Source organism: Notolabrus celidotus, chromosome 11 (genome assembly GCF_009762535.1).
Source record: "Notolabrus celidotus isolate fNotCel1 chromosome 11, fNotCel1.pri, whole genome shotgun sequence".
Classification (NCBI taxonomy): domain Eukaryota; kingdom Metazoa; phylum Chordata; class Actinopteri; order Labriformes; family Labridae; genus Notolabrus; species Notolabrus celidotus.
In genome coordinates, this window is record NC_048282.1 from 19,291,995 (window position 1) to 19,312,847 (window position 20,853).

Sequence of the window (20,853 nt, forward strand, 5' to 3'; positions counted from 1 at the left end):
GCCGTTTTTGACCCACAACAAAGACTGACACTCTTGTGTCTGTGCGACGCAGGACATTAAACTATCTATTCCGAACGAGTGATGAAGAAAATGGAAGCTAGTAGATACATGCATGCCTCAGTGTGTTTATTACCTCTGCAGTGAGGACCCTCGTCCCAGCCGTCGCTGCAGTCAGAGACTCCATCACACAGTTTGCTCATGTGGATACACACATCCAGGTCCAGGCAGCCGTGTTCGTTGACGGGACACTGGTTCACCCTGTTGTGTGAGCCTAGAAGAAGAAGAGCAAAACACAGGTAAGAAAACACTGAAGTACACTGAGGGCAAAAATACAGAAGGAAATACATCTGTGCTTTATTTATAACGATTACCTAATTCAAAATGTGTGCATTAGAATGAAAATAAGGTTGTCCGCAGGGATTGTGCTGACTTCAAAAGAAGAACAGAGATGGTTAACATAATCCTTTCCCTCCATCCTTTGCAGTCACCAGCTAATGTCCTGATTCATGGTGTGAAGTCAAGTGAAGAATCCACTGTCTCATTGTGCATTTCAAGACATTGTTTTATTTTATGCAGGAATTCGGCCTCATTTCCATATTCTAATGTACGGTCAGGAACCTGTGGTACCTGCCAGTATAATATACAGATAGTATGGGTGCAGTGGGCCTTGTTTAAAGCAAACTGGTCATATAGAGGGTTTTAATGCGTTTAAGGGCATTTTGAGCCCAGTTAGCAGAAAACTGCTCATGAAAATGTATCAACCAGCTTTTTTTCTTCACCCTAAGTGGGTCATTCTGGCACCGGAAATGATTGTATCCGAGTGTTTTACCTGTTACATTGAGTCACAATTTTTTGATGATTATTGCACCATAAGCAAAGATAACACCAACATGGGTTTTCCTATACAATACCTGAAAATAAAAGACACAACCTCAATTTACAGGAAGTCTAAATAGTAGAGGTGCGAAAAAATATTGATAGAGCACTATATCGCGATACTTTGACCTCCAATATGATATCGATATTTCAACTCTTAATATCGATATTTTTGTAAAAATAATAAAAATTCACATTTTAGCCGAGTTGGAACTAAAATACAACTTCAGTATTTCAAAAACAATAAAGTGGAAAAGTTGTTTTCAATCAAATAGTTTTGAATTCATTTTTCCTTTCAATTTTGAGCAATATTGTGTGATTTACATATACACCATCACTATTTCTTCTTAGTCAACTGTGTAGAATACCACAATATATCACAATATTGTGATATCTTATGCAAATTGTATCGTATCGCATCGTGAGGTTCTTGGCAATACTCATCCCTACTAAATAGTTATTCCAAATTTGTCAAACACTTCACATGCAAATCTAGTTTTTCTGCATCGAACAAAAGATGAATCCTTCAATGACACAATGATATATAGTAATAGGTTCTCTGCAAGAATGAACTTTTTTCCTAAGTGTAAGCACATAAGAATTAGAATGTGTCATAGACAGAGCCAAATAGATAACATGCATTCACACATCACTGTGTGTGCACCCTCCATGTGTACGCTTTTGCAAAGTCATGAAATCTGATCTGCGGATGTGATGACTTTGCAGATACAGGAGGAAAATTATAGAAAAATTACCAAAGTAAACTTGGAGGCGCTGAGGGCAAAGGACAGAACGTGATGTCCTCTAGTTCAAAAAAAGCAGAATGCTTTTTTTTTTTTTTAACAGCATCAGACCAGAACACAGAGTAGATGCAGTCTCTTCCACTCACTCTCTCCCACTCTTCTCTCTATCTTTTCTATCAACCCACACTGCAGAGCAAACAGTTTGCTTTGGCTGTTTTTCTTCTTCCTCCTCCTCCTCCTCCTCCTCCTCCAACTCTCTCTCTCTTTCCCTCCCTCTCTGTCTCTCTCTCCATTCTCTCTAACATCTGCTGACCCATTTTAGAAAAACACTAGAAGCAGAGAAAATAAAGTTCACCTCCTTCACAGGAAATGATGTGAGGAGTTCTGCGGGTTATGTGGGGTGCTTGGAGAAGCTTCGAGAGGAAGTCGAGTGAAGCAGCCTGAGCTGCAAACCTGTTTCAGAAGCCTCCATCAGAATCTGACACACACAGCATCAGCATCTGTATCATTATCAATCAGACACAATACACTTTATTTGACCCTTATTCTTACAAGTACGGCTATTAAAAGAATGAAAATGTGGAAGTGCACAGAGACTTATGAGAGAGAACATTTGCCTGCATGTCAGCACTCCCTGAGGAGAACCACAAGCTTCCCCTCTGACTTCTCTCAATCCAGCCAAGAGATTAAAAACCACACACAGATCACATAAAATAACTCTGTTAAAACAAGGACATTAAACTGACAGGAGCTTCCATAATGATCCTACCACAGCAGCCTGTGTGGAGGAAAAAAGCCACATTCGAACAGAGAATTAGCTTCTAATACATCTGGCTTGGAAAGAAGGAGAGTAGCTCTCTTTCTGGGAGATGCTAGCATATTAGCAGCTCTCCAGCCTCAGCCTCTAAGCCGGCCTGATTTACATTCAATAAACCGCCAACCGAGGGATTTCTACGTAAACTGCAGCACCAGGAATAAACTGCTGTGCACACAGGAAATGAAACCTCCAAGATCTGATATTCATCACCGTACTCTTATGAGTGAGTACGAAGGACAAGTCTGAGTGAAAGTTATCTTAATGTCACTCACTGCAGGAATCTGAGTCTGATATGCATTTTTGATAAAAAAGTCAACTGCAGCACCAAAATACTGAGCTCTATTTTAAATCCCTATCAAGAGGCAACCTCTTGCCCAACACACTCCTTACTCTTTCAACTGGCCAAGCCGCTACCAAATACGTTTTTGGAAACACTCGAACAATGTCCAGCGATGCACAACAGCCGGAAATAATTGTTTGAGTTCCACAACACGGTCAAATCTTGGCAGGAGCTGAATAGAGACCAGCCGCAGAAAACCAAATAGAAAGAACAATATGGAGGATTAAATAACTTTGCAGGAGGGACAATGGAGATGAACCCTGTACTCTCTGCTCCAGTTTGGAAAGTTGTTGACAGTGTGTTACAATAAGCCCCCCTTATACTGGCAGTAGCCATTTCCTGCTTCATCTGTCAGTGGAAGCACAGCATTACTGTGCAAATCTGACAGGAACGAATAGAGCACACATTTCTCAGTTTTTTTTTTCATTGCAAATGTGGAACAAAACTAAACATATTCAAGTACGCACAATATTGAAAGACTGCTCAGTAGCTTCTCGTCTGCATGTGGGCGATCTTGCAATTTTGCCATACCAGGATTAGGTTCTGTGGGTGTTGTGGTTGACACATGGCTCTTGGTTCATTTAACATATAGTGCATAGATCATTCTCTTTCTTTTTCTTGTAAGAAATAAGGTGATCTCCAAGAAGAAAAGCATTCTGCATTATTGCCTGTTTGTATTTTGAGTGTTTGAGCCCTTCTTAAGAAGTCTTCCCTTGATACATTTGAATATTAATACAACAGGTTCCTTCAAAGCTCCTGTTTCCATCAGGTTTACAAAACAACGGCACAACACTAATCAGAAAATTAGTTTTGTGAGACTCTTGAACCAACAACTCTTTGTAGCTGTATTCACATGTGAACAAAACTCCCAAAAACATCCCAAAATATTCTGGGTGAGCTGAATGTGAGAAAACAATCAAACAAAGTTTTCATCCCAATTCAAGACTCTTTTTTTTCTGCCAGTAAGAAGTTGGGTGAGCTAACGTAACGGCACAGTTGGAAACATTCTGGAAAATTCACTTCAGATGGAAAGTAAAAATGTTTGTAACATGGAACAGGATAATTAAAAGTAACCAAGGTTAGAGAATGATAATCATTTCAAGACGAGCATACTTTTGACGCCATGTCCTGCATCCCAAGACTCATCTCTCCTCCGCCTACTGACACCCTCATCCGAAAGAGGAAGACTCAACACTGTGAGGGACTTGTGTAAACAAGCAATGAGTGCGTATGTGAAGAGGCTTGTTTTGAAGCCTGTTTGTTTCCTTAGACAAACTACGGTGGCATTTAAAACCAAATTTAGGTAAATTGTCTCTCAAACATGGTCAGAAGAAGCCCTAGAATGTCCTCAGTTACTGTTAACTATACTAAAGAAGACAGAAGAGCTCGCCCATCCACACAAAAGCACTTTATGAAATGAGGAAAGAAATTTGGAGCTTCTCATTTTAAGCCCTCTAGTTCAAAAATGCATTGTAGTCACAGACAAAAAGGCGAAGGCTCCTTATCATACGCTCTGATCTGGATGAAGCTTTTGGAATCTGGCACTCAGCACCTGTCAGCATCAAACTGGAGATTTATGTGAAGCAGCATTATTATGTAACATAATTCATCATGACTGTGGAGCCTTTTCTTTGTATGAAAACATCACAACATTAAGATCCTGATACTGCAGGTGAAACTGTTTCACAATAATGGAAACTTGCCTTTACAGACTTTATTGATGCCATCTTTCCATCCAAACTTTCTCGACCTAAGAAGCTTAGAGGGACAAGTGTTGAAATAACAAACTTTCCATTCATAAATAAGAAAGTATAAACTTCCTTTTCCACAGTGTCTCAGGGGAACTAATTATTCATCAGCTCTTAAGATGGGGACTGAGTAAGAGCTTCTCTCAAAAAGATGAAGTATCAAGCACTTATATGAATTCATTTATACCCTGAAAGACTTGGTATGTTAAAAAAAAGGAAGCTTAATACAAACACTGGAATCAAAGAGTCCAGTTTGGGCCACTATTTAAATCTCTAATAGACCTGATGGTAGATGGAATATCATTTATGTGAGCCGCATAATTATGTAGATTATAATTTCTGCTCCATCATTGCGGAGTATATAGCAAGGAGGGACTAGTGTTTCTCTCATGTTGAAGCTTCTTTCAAATCTGAACTTTCCTAAAAAGATGTTTCTCTTGTCATTGAGTGATCTAGCCAAAGTCATTCCCACTTCTTATCACACTTAATACTGCCAGCTCTACTGCTTTTGCCTTCCATTAATCAGAAGATCATCTTCACTTCCACAGAAATGCTATAGTAGGACCAAAAGATGAGACTTATCACGTTGTGGCTTACAATGCCCTCCATGCTCATATATCACGTTTCCTGTTACTTTTAAAATGCTTAGTAAGTCAGAAAGAAGTCAGAAGAAACACAGATAAGATGATCATCTCCACCTCTAACTGACAGAAACTTCTTTAGTTTGTTTAGCAGGGGTCTTTCACCTAGTTCAAAGCTGAATTTGATCACTCCACAGCATAGACAGCAGCACAAAAGAAGTGAACACATTTGATTAAAAATGTAAGAATTTGGAGATTTTAAAGACTCAGACGATTTTACTAAATATTATCTTCAATTAAGTATCATAGGCGGGTGCTATATAATTTCCTTTATGGTGTGAAGAGATGTAATTATCACAAAGCAATTATGAAAACGATTTAACATGTCGATTCACAGGGGTAACACAGATTCTCCAGCGAGTCTTGCAGCCTTGTACCAAAGTGAGAAAAATGTTTGAAGAAGCTTGACAGTACAGTGAACAACAGACAAAGAAAAAGTACACAACCTTCACACCTATTAGAGGGTACAGAGAGGATAATTACATTATGGTACTAGACTGTTTGATGAGCTAATAGTGTGGATCGTATATCCTCAGCGAGCCCTCGGGGATCTTCAGTCTCACTGTCTCATATACAAATATCATATTAAAGGAAGAAGTGCAGGGGTTCACATTGATTTTATATATAACTTTTTGCTGTATTGAAACTCCAGTTCCTCATGCAGTCTGGAGAATGAAATATGACTTTGTGCAAAGACAATAATACACGTTTCCCTAGAGCACAGTGCAGTGTATTACTTGTGTCACCTTCAAGTAATACCCCAAATATGGAGAAAATTCCTCGCTTGATTTAGGTTTCACTTGCTTCTCTTCCGGCATAAGGCATCAAAGTTGCAGAGTGAAATGTGAAAGAGAGTTTCTTCCAGTGTGCGCTTCCCTCCAACACCTCAAACCTCCCGACCCCACCATCCCCCAAAGCCTCAGTTCCCGTAGTTATGCAATGACCTTAAATTTGGATCCCCTGTCGATCTTTTGTCCTGAGAATAAAGCCTGCTTTTCTTCCTGCTCTTTGGGTTCCATGGCAGCCCCTGACTGACTCCCATGAAGTCTGCTGTCAGCTCGAATAAATATGTTGTGCAGGGTGACAGGCAGGCCTGCCCACTGACTGACTCTCCCTGCTCTAGAATCACACTTTACAGCAGCATGCACCACAAGCACATGGCCATGCTAAAGTCTATAGAGGCAGCCCCAGAATACAGGGCTAACAGTGTAGCACATATTGCTCTCACTGGAAGAACGCCTGATGTACTAGATTTACTTACACCATGCTTTTCATCATCTAATAGTATGAATATGAAGAAAAGAATACTGTTACAACTTTATCAAACAGTGATGGTGTGCTTCTACTGCATCTAGTCTCCTGGTAAAGATCATGTCAAAGTGCTACTCCACCCAAATCTGTCCTACATGGATGGAGAGTGGCTGCAAAAAGTGTGTAAATGTTAAACTATCACAAATCATTACACTGTAGACATTCTAAACATATTACAGCAATCACAATACAAGGCAAAATTGGACAAAATCTGCATAATTCACTCAAAGTTTTGTTTTTTCCCCCAAACTTTTCAAGTCTGCAAACTTCAAGAGGAAGGGTGAGGATTTGTGGTCTGTCTGCAACTTTGCAACAAAGGGCTTCTTAATTCCTGTAAAGTTTGCTGCGACATAAAGCTCAGTATAACTGTGCTGGAGTTGGATATATTTTTTAAATTCAGTTTTCACACTGTACCTTTCTTCAAACATAGCGAATAACATTTAAAAAATCGTGTTCTTGTGACATGATACATTATTTCTAGAGACATGTTGTCTGACAGTTCTCTAAAAATAACATCAAGAAGCTTTACAGCCCATGAAGAAGAGGGCTGGCTTTGACAAAACAATCGATTTTCCGATTCAAATTGATTTTCAATTTAAAAACAAACATGGCGGGACATGGAGCTGTTCTACTGAAGGCAACCACAAACCTTAAAGCAGATGTATGGTTTCATTTCAGCTTTAAAAAACTGCCTAGGCGGAGAACAGCAGAACAAAAGCAGGATGTGTAACATGGAGGGAAAATATTTTTTTTTTGCATGTATACTTTCTGTAGTGTTGTTAAAAGTGCTGGCTTCCAAGACCTGATTAATGTACTTGAACCATGCTACAAGTTACAGACACGTAAACATTTGACCATGCAGAGGTGAAACACAGCCAAGGCTTGTTCTGAGTGAGAATTCTGCATCAGTGAAAAATGATCAGTAAATACAGATGGGCCAGAAATCAAAGGAACTGACACAAAGATCTACATTCACATCCTACATACTGTTGTCTTTTCTACATGGCAGCTTAATAAACAGATGGAGTGTAACATCATCTTCATCTGGCCAGATGGTGTTGTTGTAGAATGCATGAGCATAGCCAAAAGTCCATCATAATATTTACTAGCATGTGTTTTAGGGAAGATGTTACATGCAGACTGGAGCTACTTAATCAAATAAGTGTTCACAGTTTTACACAAAGTTGTGCTATTAACTAAAAAGAAAAAAAAACCTATAATGACCCTACTTTCTGACACATTTAGTCATCTATTCCACAGCTGCGTTGTTTCTATTTCACCTTATTGAACCCTATATCCAAATCCATGTACCCCTGAGCCACCACAATTAGGACAAAGACATTGCCCCCGTGTAAGCAGATTCTTCTTCCTGCACCAGAAGAAGTCTGAAAAAGAATCATGGTATCAAACTCCTCTACGAATATTTCAAGATAAACCAACTGACATTCATTTGATCCAACTAGATCACTATTTTAATAAGATTCAAACCGTTTTTCACTGGAGCCTTTCAAGCCCACGGGGCACATAAGTGTGAGACAGAGCTTGGGTGGAGTATCCTTTAAAGATTGAGTTACTAAATAAAATGTAGTCCATGCCTGCTCAAACATTAAGCTCTGTTAAATTGGTTGGCACAGAGGAATACAGTGTGGTCTCCAGCTTGGAATACAATCAAACTGTCACTGAACAAAATGCACTACTGAGCATTTCCCCAAAGTCATATAGAAAGAGACAGCTAGCAAAAACAAACCAAGTCACCATCTGCAACCGAGCAGGAAAAACTGTGAGGCAATACACGAGAGGAAAGACTGGAGAGAAGATATGAGGAACAGGGAACAGAGCTGACATGAGTCGAGCTTGTCCGCATGCTTTGACAGACACAGAGGAAGGCAGAGGAACATAGGAAAGAGATGAAGAGGGAGAAAAGGAGACAGGGCATGGAGGAGACAGCAGAGAAAGCGAAGTGGTGCCTGTGTGGCGTGAGAAAACCCTGTGTTGTCTGTCTGTTGATAGGCCGGTGAGGCTGAGGAGGGCTCAGGGCCACAGACCAGAGGGATTTACAGGGCTTTGCTCCTTCCTCTGTGGAGGCAGTGTGTCAACCACTGCCACTACAACACCCTCCTGCTCCCTACCCCCACCCCCTGCATGGTGCCCCCTGCAAGTATAGCAAGCACTGATTACAGGCTTTGAAAGGACCCCCGCCATCTTTACAGTAAAAGGCTGCTTCTATAGAAAATGGATGAGAGCTTAACAAAGCCAATTCCATTTCCTTCACAGCCTAAATGCTAATCTGCTCATTTGCTATTTCTGCAGGCTCATGTCTCCTCCCCATCGCTGCACGCCTCCGCCCCATCCCACTAACTCAGCGGTCAGCTCGCCGTAGTCGTCCTGGAGAGGTTGTTGAGGCATGACACTCGGATGGGTTGGACAAAGAACCACGCTGGCAAGTGTCCAGAGGGGAGACGAGGGCAAGAGATGGACAGATAAACCTTGTTGTGTGGCCCACCGCGGCCTGGAGCAGCTGCAAGGAGATGATAACTCAATCTCCTCATCTGACCTCCCTACCGGCTCAGCCCCGGGCCACAGCATTCACTGACATGGGCCAGAGTGTGTGTGGGCCACAAGGGATGGCAAAGTTGTTTATTGGGAAGTGCCAACACCAACCGGACAAACTCTTTGAAGAAGCTTCGAGTGTGTTAGCTCAAATTGTCCGGAGAGTGCACGTTTACTGGAAGCTTGAAATGAAAGTTGAGTCTGGATTTAAGGGTCTATGTGTAGAGATTGTTGCATCCAATACTTTGGGCTCTACAGCCAAGGGACCCTTAGTTCATAATGAAACTACATTCCACAGGATATCTCTCCAAAATTACTTTCCAGCGTCAATTTAAGAAACAACTAAACTTAACTTTGTATAATTGGAAGTAATCCCTCAACTAGCTCATGGAGACAATTATAATGACAGTTTGACAGTACCAGTGCAGGGAGTGGCCTTTCATTTGCAAGTGTTAACTACTTTGAATGCTTAGTTCTTTTTCTCTTTCTAACTAAAAGTGTAGAGTGGTTCATGAGAAAGAAAGGCAGAATATTTGCATGACTGAGATGCATTTCACCCCCTGCTCTGAATTCTTCCTGTGGACATTTTCATGGTAAATCAGGGGCTAAAAGTCGATTTTTGATGATGAAAGGGATTCCTCATGGCGAGCACTTCTCATGATGGAGAAAGTGCTTACATGCTTGGGCTTATTCAGACATCTGTTCCCATTCGCTCTGGCTCGACCACAATGAATGAGGTTCACGCAAGAATCATAATTGCACACAGACTCTGGATGCGGTCAGGCGGGGAGCCAGTGTATTTGAGAGCAACTGTTCCAACAGAGCTGTGAAATGAAAGTTGTGACACAGCGTTTTTAATTTGAACATCTGCAAAGTGAAACACACTGGTCCCAGAACGGTTGGAAAATTAATGTTATGTTTGTCCAAATGGCAAATTACACGCCTAATTTCCCAAATTCTAACCCGCTGGGAAAATAATAATAATAATGATAATATTAATAATAATAATAAACTTTGAGGCAGAAGATTTAATGAGAAAACTGCAGCCAGAATCATCTCCAAAACTTTTTAGAGAGTTGTTGTTAGAGTGGTCATGACCTCATTAAATCTCCCCAATCCTTCCAAAACTGAGCGGAGAAATAAAGAGCTGCAGATGAGTTCATTTTAAAAAGGCTTTTTTATTTGTCGGTGGCGCTCGTGCAAAACGGCAGAAACAGTGTTGGAGAACAAGCGAGTTTAATAGATTTACTTGAGTTTTTCTTAATAACCTGATATGGATTAACCCATTTCCAAAAAATAAAAAAAACTTGCATAGGAACAGTATGCACAAACAAAAAACACAGCCACACAAAAAACAACACAACCAAGAAGGCTGCAAATCTCATACTCATACCTTATCAGTCCAATGTGAACTTCCTTCAGGAAGTCATGCATTAACATTATTAATACAACCTCTCATCAACATATTTGTCTTTGCTAGAGTGGAGGCCTCTCTAACATGATCTCACAACTGTAAAAGCATTAGAAGCAGCAGTCCGCCATAGTGAAACACTGAACACAAACTTTTGCCCTGAGGCTACATGTCAACCACTTCCTGAGCCGTAAGCCTGTACGTTATTGAGGTAGAGTAAGCTTGTCTGAAACCAATTGAGGCCATGTAGCAAGGGGGAGTCAGTGCAGTCCCACAGAAAGGATGACAGGGTCACACCTGTGGGGCCTGTGCAGGCAGTCTGCTGATTGCAATCTGAGAGTGCACTAGGGGCTATGAGAGGGAGGTGCACACTGGGGTCTGGGGGCTATGACAACCCTACAGCTGGCAACCATCCCAGACCCTGAATTATCCGTTTATGATGACAAGTCATGCAGAACAGTGTAAAAAAAACTGCATCAGTACATGCACTCCCCCCCATTTTCCTCTTTAATACAAAGCCTTCATGCTAAGGATGGTATCACGCATCACTGACTATTAGCAATCAACTTCCTCCCCAGCCCCAGCATGTCAGCACCTCATGTGATGATGCAGCTTTAAAACCCTGCTACTGTGGCAGGACTCAGGAGTCTGTCTTTAACTCCTCAACATAATTACAGCTCAGATAATGGCTTGGAAACGACAGGCAATTAGACGTACAGACAGCGAGGAAGATACTGAGGAGTACACTTTCTTCAGCGTGAAGCACCAGAGGTGTGCTGATCAAGATTCACGTCAGACAAAAGCACACGTTTACAACACCAAGAAACCCCGACAGCAAGTGAATTGATGATCATCGTAAACAAAACAGGTGACATTTATCTGAAACCATGATAATGCCTAAGCCAAATTAGCTGCAGTCATTGTGTGGTTTTTATATTTGTATCACTTGAGCTACAGGATAAGTGGAACGCACAAGCAGCATCTTTTTTTCTATTTTTAACAAGTCCCCTTTAAAATGATACACAAATCTATCAAGGAGAGTAAACCTGATTTTGGCCATGTGCACTCCCAGCACTATAATCGTCCCTGATTTACACCATGTGAAGGCGGTTGTGTCATCACCAGGATAGAGGGGCAGCAAAGCACCAAAACAGGGTGAGAGGAGGAACGGTAGTAAGAACGAAAAAAAAAGGAGGAGGAAGATGGGGGTTTTCTTCTTGTGAAATCTCTCTGAGTAGTCTGTCTAAACCCAGCCTGTAGTTAGTAATTAACTTGAACTGGAGATACTGTTGTAATTATAGCAGCATGCGCCACTCTAATTCCCATCAACATTAACACTCACAACTAGACTGTGGTCAGGAGGCACGTTGGAACAAAACCTGTAGAGCAGGGAAATTTCATTGCTCCCTTTGACTTTCATAAACTGGGTTTGAAAAACAAAGTCATTCTTTAAACTTTGTTGCAGGTAAAAATGAACAGATGACATTTGATTTCAAAACAAAAACACAAACTTTCCAAAGTAATCCAGAGTTCAGATCCCCTTAAAGATGGATCAATGTAAGGCTCGCCTTTAACCCACCACATCTATAAGAGCTCAGTTGAGAGTGGCCTTGTTTATAGCAAGCAGGTCAGATTGCCTCTCTCCAGTAGGAGAGAAACCAGGCTGAGGACCTGCAAACTGTTTCACCCCATGAATGGAAAAGCCAGGATGAAGGGAAAACGACTTTTGCATTCCTCTGAGTCAGAGCAGGATTTTAAATAACCTTCAGAGTCATACTCCTCCAGACTCTCCTGTCTCCATCTCTGCTGGCTTGGGCCCATGCACTCTGCAGCTTTATCTGCAGCCTTCCATTCCAAACAGCACTCACATTAAAGGATAGATCAAGCAAAAGTCTGTGGATAAAATCACAGTCTGCCTGCCTTTCACTGTGATATTTAAAAGGCGCCTTGCCTTTGACTGTGCTTGTTAGACGTCAAACACAGTGCTGCACTGAGGAATAATGCATTAATTGCAGTAACTGATATTTATTAAGTCTGCCTCAGAAACTCGTATAAACAGAGAAACGCTTTAACTAGAGGTAAAGTGACAGGCAGATTAGAGCCCAAGGGAAGCGAGTAATTGAGCAGAACATATCTTGATGTTCTGGTGAAACACCACTCTCCATCTCTTCATGCACAAGATGAATCACGCCATTGTCTCTGCCACCAAATTACATAAGAGCTGTGGAAATTCACTCAGTTCAATTGTTTAGTAAAAAGGGCAGAATCTAGACGGCTGTAGCTTGCTTGAGTGAATTATGTGGGTCACACATGGAGAAAATCAGAGATTGCTAATATATACCAAACTCACTGTTGGGGATTTCTTCACATATGAAAACCCCATAAGCAACTTAACATTAGCTGTTCACTTTTAGAAGTTAGAGTTAAGCTGCAAACTCTCTCTGAAAAATCTTTGTGAATCACATACAGGAGTTTGACGGATACGAATGAGAAAATGTTTGACTATTCATCAGCCAAATCTTTTCATAGATGTGGGAGGAGGGGATTTAAATGTTTATGTTTTGTGTGCCTATGACCACAGCAAAGTGATGCAATCTGTCACCCTCAGCTTCCACACACACTTTCAACCTCTAATCCTATGTGTTAATACTGAACTGTTTTTTCATCCACAATAACAAGTCCCTTAATTCTGTGTGTCAGCTGCTTGTCTCTGCCTGTCCTAGACTATTGTGAGAATGCTTGTGGCATGACAGATGTAAGGTGTGGCACACACAGACAGTAAAATCACTATTAGCTCCTGCATATAAACATAGGGGAGGCTTTTACCAGAGAGGGTTTATGGATGTAACGGCAGGATGGAGAGGCCGACAGATGTGAGTGGCCGGGACGAAACACCAAGGGACTGAAACCCTCAAGAGTCCAGACAGAGCAGACACATCCTCCAACATTCAGACTAAACATGGCCACATAATTAGAGCTATAATTCAGCAGAGCAGCCAGAGCGCACACAGTGAGCTTGTGTCCTTCCTGGAGAGGGCATAACCTACCCTCTTATTCAGGGCTAAATTAAACTGTCTGACATTGTGCTGTGTCTCTTCAAAGGCATTCAGAGGTAGTAGATTTAACGTCTTATAACGTCAAGTGCAGCAGCACAATGTGATGACATAAGAAACAAACTTATACTTAGTGTAAAAAAAAAAAAAAAAAGTTGATTTGCACATTAGCTCCAGAAAAAAAGGAGCTGAGGTAAAGCAGTAATGATCTTGGATGCTCATTACCAACAGCTTGGAAAGGGAATGGGAGCTGAGGACACAATCCTGCTGAGTAGAGACTGTTTTAGTAGCTGCTTTCATGTAGCCATACTCACAGATATCTGGCGATTCGTCAGAGCCATCTGGACAGTCCTTTTCCCCATCGCAGCGCCAGCCTTTAGAGATACAGGTCACCTGGTCCTTACATACAACTGCTTAGAGCTGCAGGTCTTGGGCTGAACATCCACTTTTGGATCTGAAAAATAAAAAGGAAGAAAGTTAATGGGTCATTATGAAAAGTTACTGGGGATGGCAGCGTTTCTGGATGAGATACATTTGGAGATTCTCACTTGGAAATATGCATGCAAAAATACCATAGACTGAATAAATAATGGACGTAGTATCCGTGACGTCACCTATCTGTTCCAGAACGCTGTTTTGAAGCCAATCGTCGGCGGGAGCCATATTGCTAATGCTGAACTCAACCAAACTTAGTGTAAGGCCTGTCATTCATGTCCTTATTTGGGCAAAACTCGTAATTTTAATATCTTATGAACTGTCGTGATAGTTCAGAAGATTCAACCCCGTACAGTGTGTGCCGATAGAGAGATTAGCTACATAGACAGGTCGTTTTTGAACCAGGCTGTAAACATGTTTCTTTCTCAGAATCAGAACACACGAACACATCACCCCAGACTCCGCACACTTTACTGGCTTCCCGTCACTGCAAGCATCAACTACAAATCGCACTCATCACCCATCAATGCATCTATGGAAACACCCCACTCTACCTCAAAGAACTCCTCACCCCGCAAACCCCAACCCGGAACTCACGCACTCAACATCCGAACCTCCTCCACCCTCCGAGAACCAAGCTCTGGACCATAGGAGATTGGGCCTTTGTGCTGCTGCACCACGTCTGTGGAACTCCCTGCCCAGCCACCTCAGGACCCCACAGACTGTGGATTCTTTTAAGATAAACATTTAAAGACCTTCCTCTTCTGAGAGGCTTTTAACTTATCTTAAGTACTGCTTTTAAGAATGTTTCAAGTTTGTTTTTTACTGTGTGCCTGTAGCACTTTGAGATTTCTGTAAATGAAAAGTGCGTTATAAATAAAATTTATTATTATTATTAATGCTGCAATTTTGTGTGTATGTGGTTTACAGTGTTTTGCAGCCAGCCTCAAGTGGATGCTCGATGAATTGCAGTTTATAACACTTGCGCATGGGCTTCATATTTTGAGACCGGAGGTTGCCACTTGAAAAGTACAGTGGGAGAACGGATATCTTTTTAAAGCTACAGTGACAGACTTTTAGTTCTGTGACTGTAGCTCATCCTGCTGTCTTCTAACAGTCGATCATATTCCTCAGCCTGAATGTTTGTTGTGGAAATGTCAAAAACAAAAAACAGATTTGGCAACCTGCTGTTAATCCACCACAGTCCATTACCTACCCTACCGCAGTGTTTTCAGACTTTGAAAATATCTATATAGAAATAATCCATCTTGTCCCTGATGTTTACTTTTTGCTTTTTTAGGTCATATATAGGCATCAGTATTAATTTCAGTCTGTTTCATAAGCAGCTGAAAAGTCCTCACAGGAGCTTTAATGTTTTTGATGTTGCTCTTTTAAAGTAAATAACTATTCTCTCTGGTGGAGACTGTATGTAAGCAATTTTCAGCTTTAGGCAGCATAGATCTGAACTCAACAGGGTAAAGCAACATCAGGTCAACCTAAGTTTACAATGCTGTGTTTGTATCAAAAGACCCACAAGCACACTCAAGTCAGAAAAAAACCTCCTCTACAAGTTAACACCAACACAGGGGGCCTTTTAGTGCTGGGTTGTTTGTTGTTTCCTCTCTTCTTATGACCATCTTATCTCTTTCCGTTTTTCTTTTTTATTACTCTGAAGGTGTTTTTCAACTTTTACCACAGAAGCTCTTTCATGTGTCACAGTGCAGACATAACTGGGCATTCAATCATAGTCCAACCCATGGAACTGCAGAGCGCGGTAGTTTCTGGGCAGTAAGTCAGCTCAGATTGTTGAGGTGGACCACAGGCTAGCAGCAGGAGCAGCACAGCAACACTCATGACCCATCAGCAGAGTGATGCTGCTGACATGTTTCAACTAGAAACATTTTCAGAAACTCTGCTCAACCTTTACCATAGTCTGTCAAAATGAAGCCACTGTTTAAAAAATGTAAGATTAATCAAACTACACAAAACACACTTCTCCTTTTTTTTAACTTTCCTCTCGTGCGTTTCAGCCATGGAGTTTTGGTTTATGTGCCCAAGTCAGACAGCTCTGTCTTAACAATTCTGCCTCCACCCATACACAACTGAGGTGTCAGGATTTCTGTTTTCCAACAGGAACATTAAAACCTTATTTTCATGAAGAAATCCTCCTTTACTCATTTACTTTTCAATCTTTAAATCTGAAGAAAACTCCTCTTATTCAAGGATATATTTTTTGGCAAAGTTATGAATTTTATCAGCACCATAAACACAATTCTATTCATCTGTTTGTGCTAAAATTTGAGACCTATATCTCACAAAATATGATAAATAGATCTAAATCTTTCAGCATGGCTCTACACCACATAGCTTCTTTGTAATTTAGTGAAATGATCATTTAAATGAAGCACAGTGTAAAAATGCATTATGATTGTTGGCGTAATTAAGTAGGAGTGCATCTCAACCTGTTCACATAATACTTCAAATTAAAACAGAGCATGCTGAAATTGTCTGGTGAAATTTGTCTCACTAGAAGAATGAATAAAAATAGGTTTCAAAATACATATCACTGCAATTCCTCGCTGTGTGCATGTGTTCAAAAGTGACACACACACACACACACACACACACACACACACACACACACACACCACACACACACACACACACACCACACACACACACACACCACACACACACACACACACACACACACACACACACACACAATAGGGACCACAAAGGCCATTTCAGGCAGGAGGTTGTTGTTACTGTACTGCTGGGAAGGACAGCAGCGAAGGTCTCATTGTAATTCTCCGCAGGGACTAAGCCCTCTCTCGCCCTGGATGACTTGCCTCCCTACGTACTTGGCAGGCAGGGAGGTGTTTAGGGGTGGGGTGGGGGAGCACCGCAAAGGGGGCCTGGATGTGACTGAAATCACAAGAGAGCAAGAGGCTGGTGTATCATTGCAGTCACGTTCTATTTGACTGTCAGACTAAAAGGGCTCAGACCCGGCTTCTTTTTTTTCCCGATGTGACAGTGAAGTGTAAAGTCAAACACTAAGACTTCTCAGTGTCATGTTTCATAATACAATTAGAAGCTAAAAGGGATGAAGGAATCAGCTTCCCTTATGTGAATGACACCTTGATATCTGAGGAGATTAAAGAAAGGAGAGAGCGCAGGATTTTAAAATGCAGAGCGTTCGCCTCGTTCTTCTCCTCGCACAATGGCGGAGGCAAGGCTTACAAAAATAATTCAAGTGATGCAAGAGGATTATATTTAAACTCAGCTGTGAGATGCCAGACTGCAGTCCAAATTAAATGTCATAAGATGTGTCAGAATGTACAATTTAAGATGAAAGGAAAAAAGACAGCTGATAAAGGAAAAAGATCGAGTCCAGCGCATGAATCAGCTTAAACAACTTGCACACACCCAGCCCCCTCTGCAAAGGGAAAAGAGAGAAAGAGGCTAGCCATGGCCTGAGGCCAACGTGTTAGTTTTGCCTCCTTTCAGCTCACCAATGTCCTCATACATCTTCTATGGCGGTAAACACATTGGATTCGACTGTGCTTATATGATGCTATTTGATCTGCTTAACAACCAACAACCAAACAAACCGCCCCTCTGAATGCAGCTCTGATCTGAAGAGCATAGAAACCTCATACAGGCTGCTATGTGAAGGCATTGCCTCCATCCCAAAGGTCCCATGTGAAGCAGCCAGGCTGAGCTAGTTGTTTCCTATGAGTGGGCATAAAAACTGGAAATAAAACATTGTGGGTTCTAATTTTATCATCGCTTTGCAAACCAGCATGAGATGACCACAGAGGGGAGAACCTCGGAGCCTAATTGGAGGTTGTGGCAGAGGAGAGGTTAGAGAGGTGGGGAGAGACTGGCAGCCTTCCTTCTTATAGCAGACCTCTTTGAAAGCCCACTGAAATATCTCAAACAGAGATGTGAATTGTTAATTCAACCTGCAAAGTCTCCTTTTTTCCTCTTGGAGCTGCTGCCAAAATGCAAGTAATTTTTGAGGGTCCAAATCAGGCTGAGAATTTGAATCATATGAGTGCACTTTACCGACAAAGAGCAATGAAGAGGGCCTTTATTTAGTCTCTTGGGGTTGGCCCAACAGCAAAAACCAATCCCACTGACTCAAGGTACATCCTCCATTTACAGGAAACTGTGAGCCTGCTGTGTTTGGCTCCAACAGTCCCCTCCTGATAATGCCATTCCAACCAAAGCACTTCCTGCAGCAGCTGAAAAGCAACTTGATCACACTGCTGTGACTAAAGGGTGGGAAATCCAACAAAATGAAAATCTTCTGTCCGCAGACCAGCTGGATTATCACATTAAAAACATACAATCTCAAGACAACGGCTTAGTTTTTATTTAATAGTTCAACCAGGCTGATGTTGCAATGCATTCAGAATGTGATAACCTGAGACACAAAGATGCTATGGGTATGTACTGAAGCATAAAAGCATATAATTGGAGAAGAAAAGAAGGACACTCACTTTTCAGCCTAATTTAAGACCCTCAAAGAGTTTTGGATAGTGAGTGCAGCTTTCAAAGCTTTTAACGAAACCGTTTCTGTTTTCTGAAGAGAAATAACGTCACATTGAAAATATTTAGCTTGCCGGTTGGCGAAAAATCACAAAACGCCACTTAGACTGGCCGTCCCTGTTACTCTGAAGTACAAACCATATGTTACGCCAAACTGTATTGCATATAAGATGACTTAATGAGCACAGACATGGGATTAGTGTTTCTACCCAACTAACAATCTAATTATCTACACTCAACTAAACTTCTTATTTCAGTTTTCATGCTCCATCTTGGAGGAGAAATTCAAGGACACTAAATGGGGATATGGGGTTTCAGATTAGAAATAATAGACTGTTATTCCACTGGTGACAGCATTTAACGGATAAAGAAATATTTAAAGTTCACTATTTTCCTCTGAAACCATGATCTGCATAGAGTGACTTTCAGAAAACCAAGACCAAGAATTGATTTTTAATTGCTATATTTTATTCATATATTTATACAAGTGTCTTTGTTCTTTTTAGGTTGCTGGAGGGGACGCTAAGTGCTTTTATCATCCTAGATACACTGAGAAAAGTTGTACATCAGAATTTATGAGTTAATTCATAGACACCACAGTTTACGTCAACTGAGGTGGTTATAATTTGAGCATACAGCCAGTTAAATAGTGCGCACACTGTATTTCCTTATGCAGGGCCAGTGGAGCTCTGCCCTGTACCAACAGTGCACACTGAAATGCCCTTAAGCACTGTGCATGGCAAAAAGAATTAAACACAGGCGGGTAAGCAAATGCACAAATGTACACAGCCGAGCTCTTATAGAAACAGACACATTTCTCCTGAGGGCTTGAATGAAGGAAAAAAAATACTTTGCTGCCTGTCTTCCCGTTTGAAAGAAGAACTGTAAGGTGTTTTTTGTTCTTAAGTAACACAAAAACTTCAGAGAGCGTCTGAAAGGAACACTGTGGGATGAAACAAATGGGATGGTGATTAAATGCTGTTGTGACACCAATTCGGCAGCCAAGTGATGGAGGCCTCCAGACACCATCACCAGCTGGGACACAAAACTGCTCTCCCTTCCCCTCCCTACACCCCTGATCTGTCTCTCAATATGGCCATCCGCGCTCTACAAATCAACTCCAGATCCGTGCAGCACATTCCAGCACCTTCTAATTGATTTCATGTGTATCGCTTTGCCTGCAGAAGACAATCTGTTACAGACGGGGAGTCTGATTCACAGAAACCAGTTTTACTTTTACATTTAAGTGAAGTATACTTGTTGTGTGTTTCTCTTTGCTACAAGACTGACTTCATGCAACAATTCTATCTGGGAGTAACATCTACTTCAGGTTAAAATCACCACAATAACACTGACGTCATCCACATGCAATATTACTCATGCAATGATCATGTAACAGATTAACTAACCAACAAACCCAGCCCCCTTGTAGATTATTTACAGGCTGAGCTGTAGAGCATGAGTTTCATTAAATGCAATTCAAAGATAATAGTACAGATGAAATGTGAATTTACTCAAATTAATACTCTTGGCCTCTCTGGTTGCTATAGCTTGCAGAAGTGGTATAAAACCAAAATTGTTTCTCCTCACCCATCACCTCACCCTTTCCCAGTCCTCCATTGAGCACTCATGTTATTGTGATTCAAGAAGTCAAAAAACACACTTTTGTAGGTAGACCCAAGTGTAAAGTGATTCTTCTGTGTTCAAATTAGCAGGACTTAAAGTGAAAAGAAGTTACAAGTAACTGGATGAACTGAGGAGCAGAGAATGCTGGAAGAAGGTAGTTGGTATTCAAGTTTTGTGCTTTATTAATTATTCAAATGGAAGATGGAATATTTTTAAAACAAAGCCTGGAACTTCTAGAAGTAAAATGTAGAATATTTTGGTATGTAGAGTGCATAACAAGTGTGCTAAAGGCTCTTTCCTTGGCTACTGCTGGAGCTATTGAATCAGCTTCTTCAATGGCCACTCTGTGCAGCGCCCAACCATCCAGTGGAAACAACCACTTAGCTTTGTATCAAGCCAAGCCAAGCCACGGCCAAGCACTGGAGCACTTTAACCAGCTCACAGTGGACACACAATGTCCATGGGCTATTCAAGTTTTAATCCACAGTAGCCATTTTTCTTAGCTGCATATGCATAGTCAGCTAAGTTTGAGTTAGAATCCACTCCTCCTTTAAGCCTTGTTTTTGTGTCATAGCACAACAAAAGAGTGCAGCTTTGACCTCAGAGGTAACCTGATGAGGCTCTGCAGGACGTCACAGGCAAGGGCAGTAAAAGCCGATGCAGTAAAGGCCATACAATGACTGAGTGTGATTGATGGTCACGAAGATGAATGTAAATAAGCTCATTATTCGTTCTTCAGAGTTCT

The 20,853-nt window shown here is 41.3% G+C and overlaps 1 protein-coding gene across 1 annotated transcript in view; it reads right to left on the reverse strand.

Annotated features, from left to right (window-relative positions):
* lrp1ab (low density lipoprotein receptor-related protein 1Ab) overlaps positions 1-20,853 on the reverse strand; it is a 91,853-nt gene that overhangs the window by 63,333 nt on the left and 7,667 nt on the right. Inside the window, 3 exon segments of the mRNA XM_034696801.1 lie at positions 134-271; positions 13,805-13,900; positions 13,903-13,944. Coding sequence (XP_034552692.1) covers positions 134-271; positions 13,805-13,900; positions 13,903-13,944 — 276 coding nt within the window.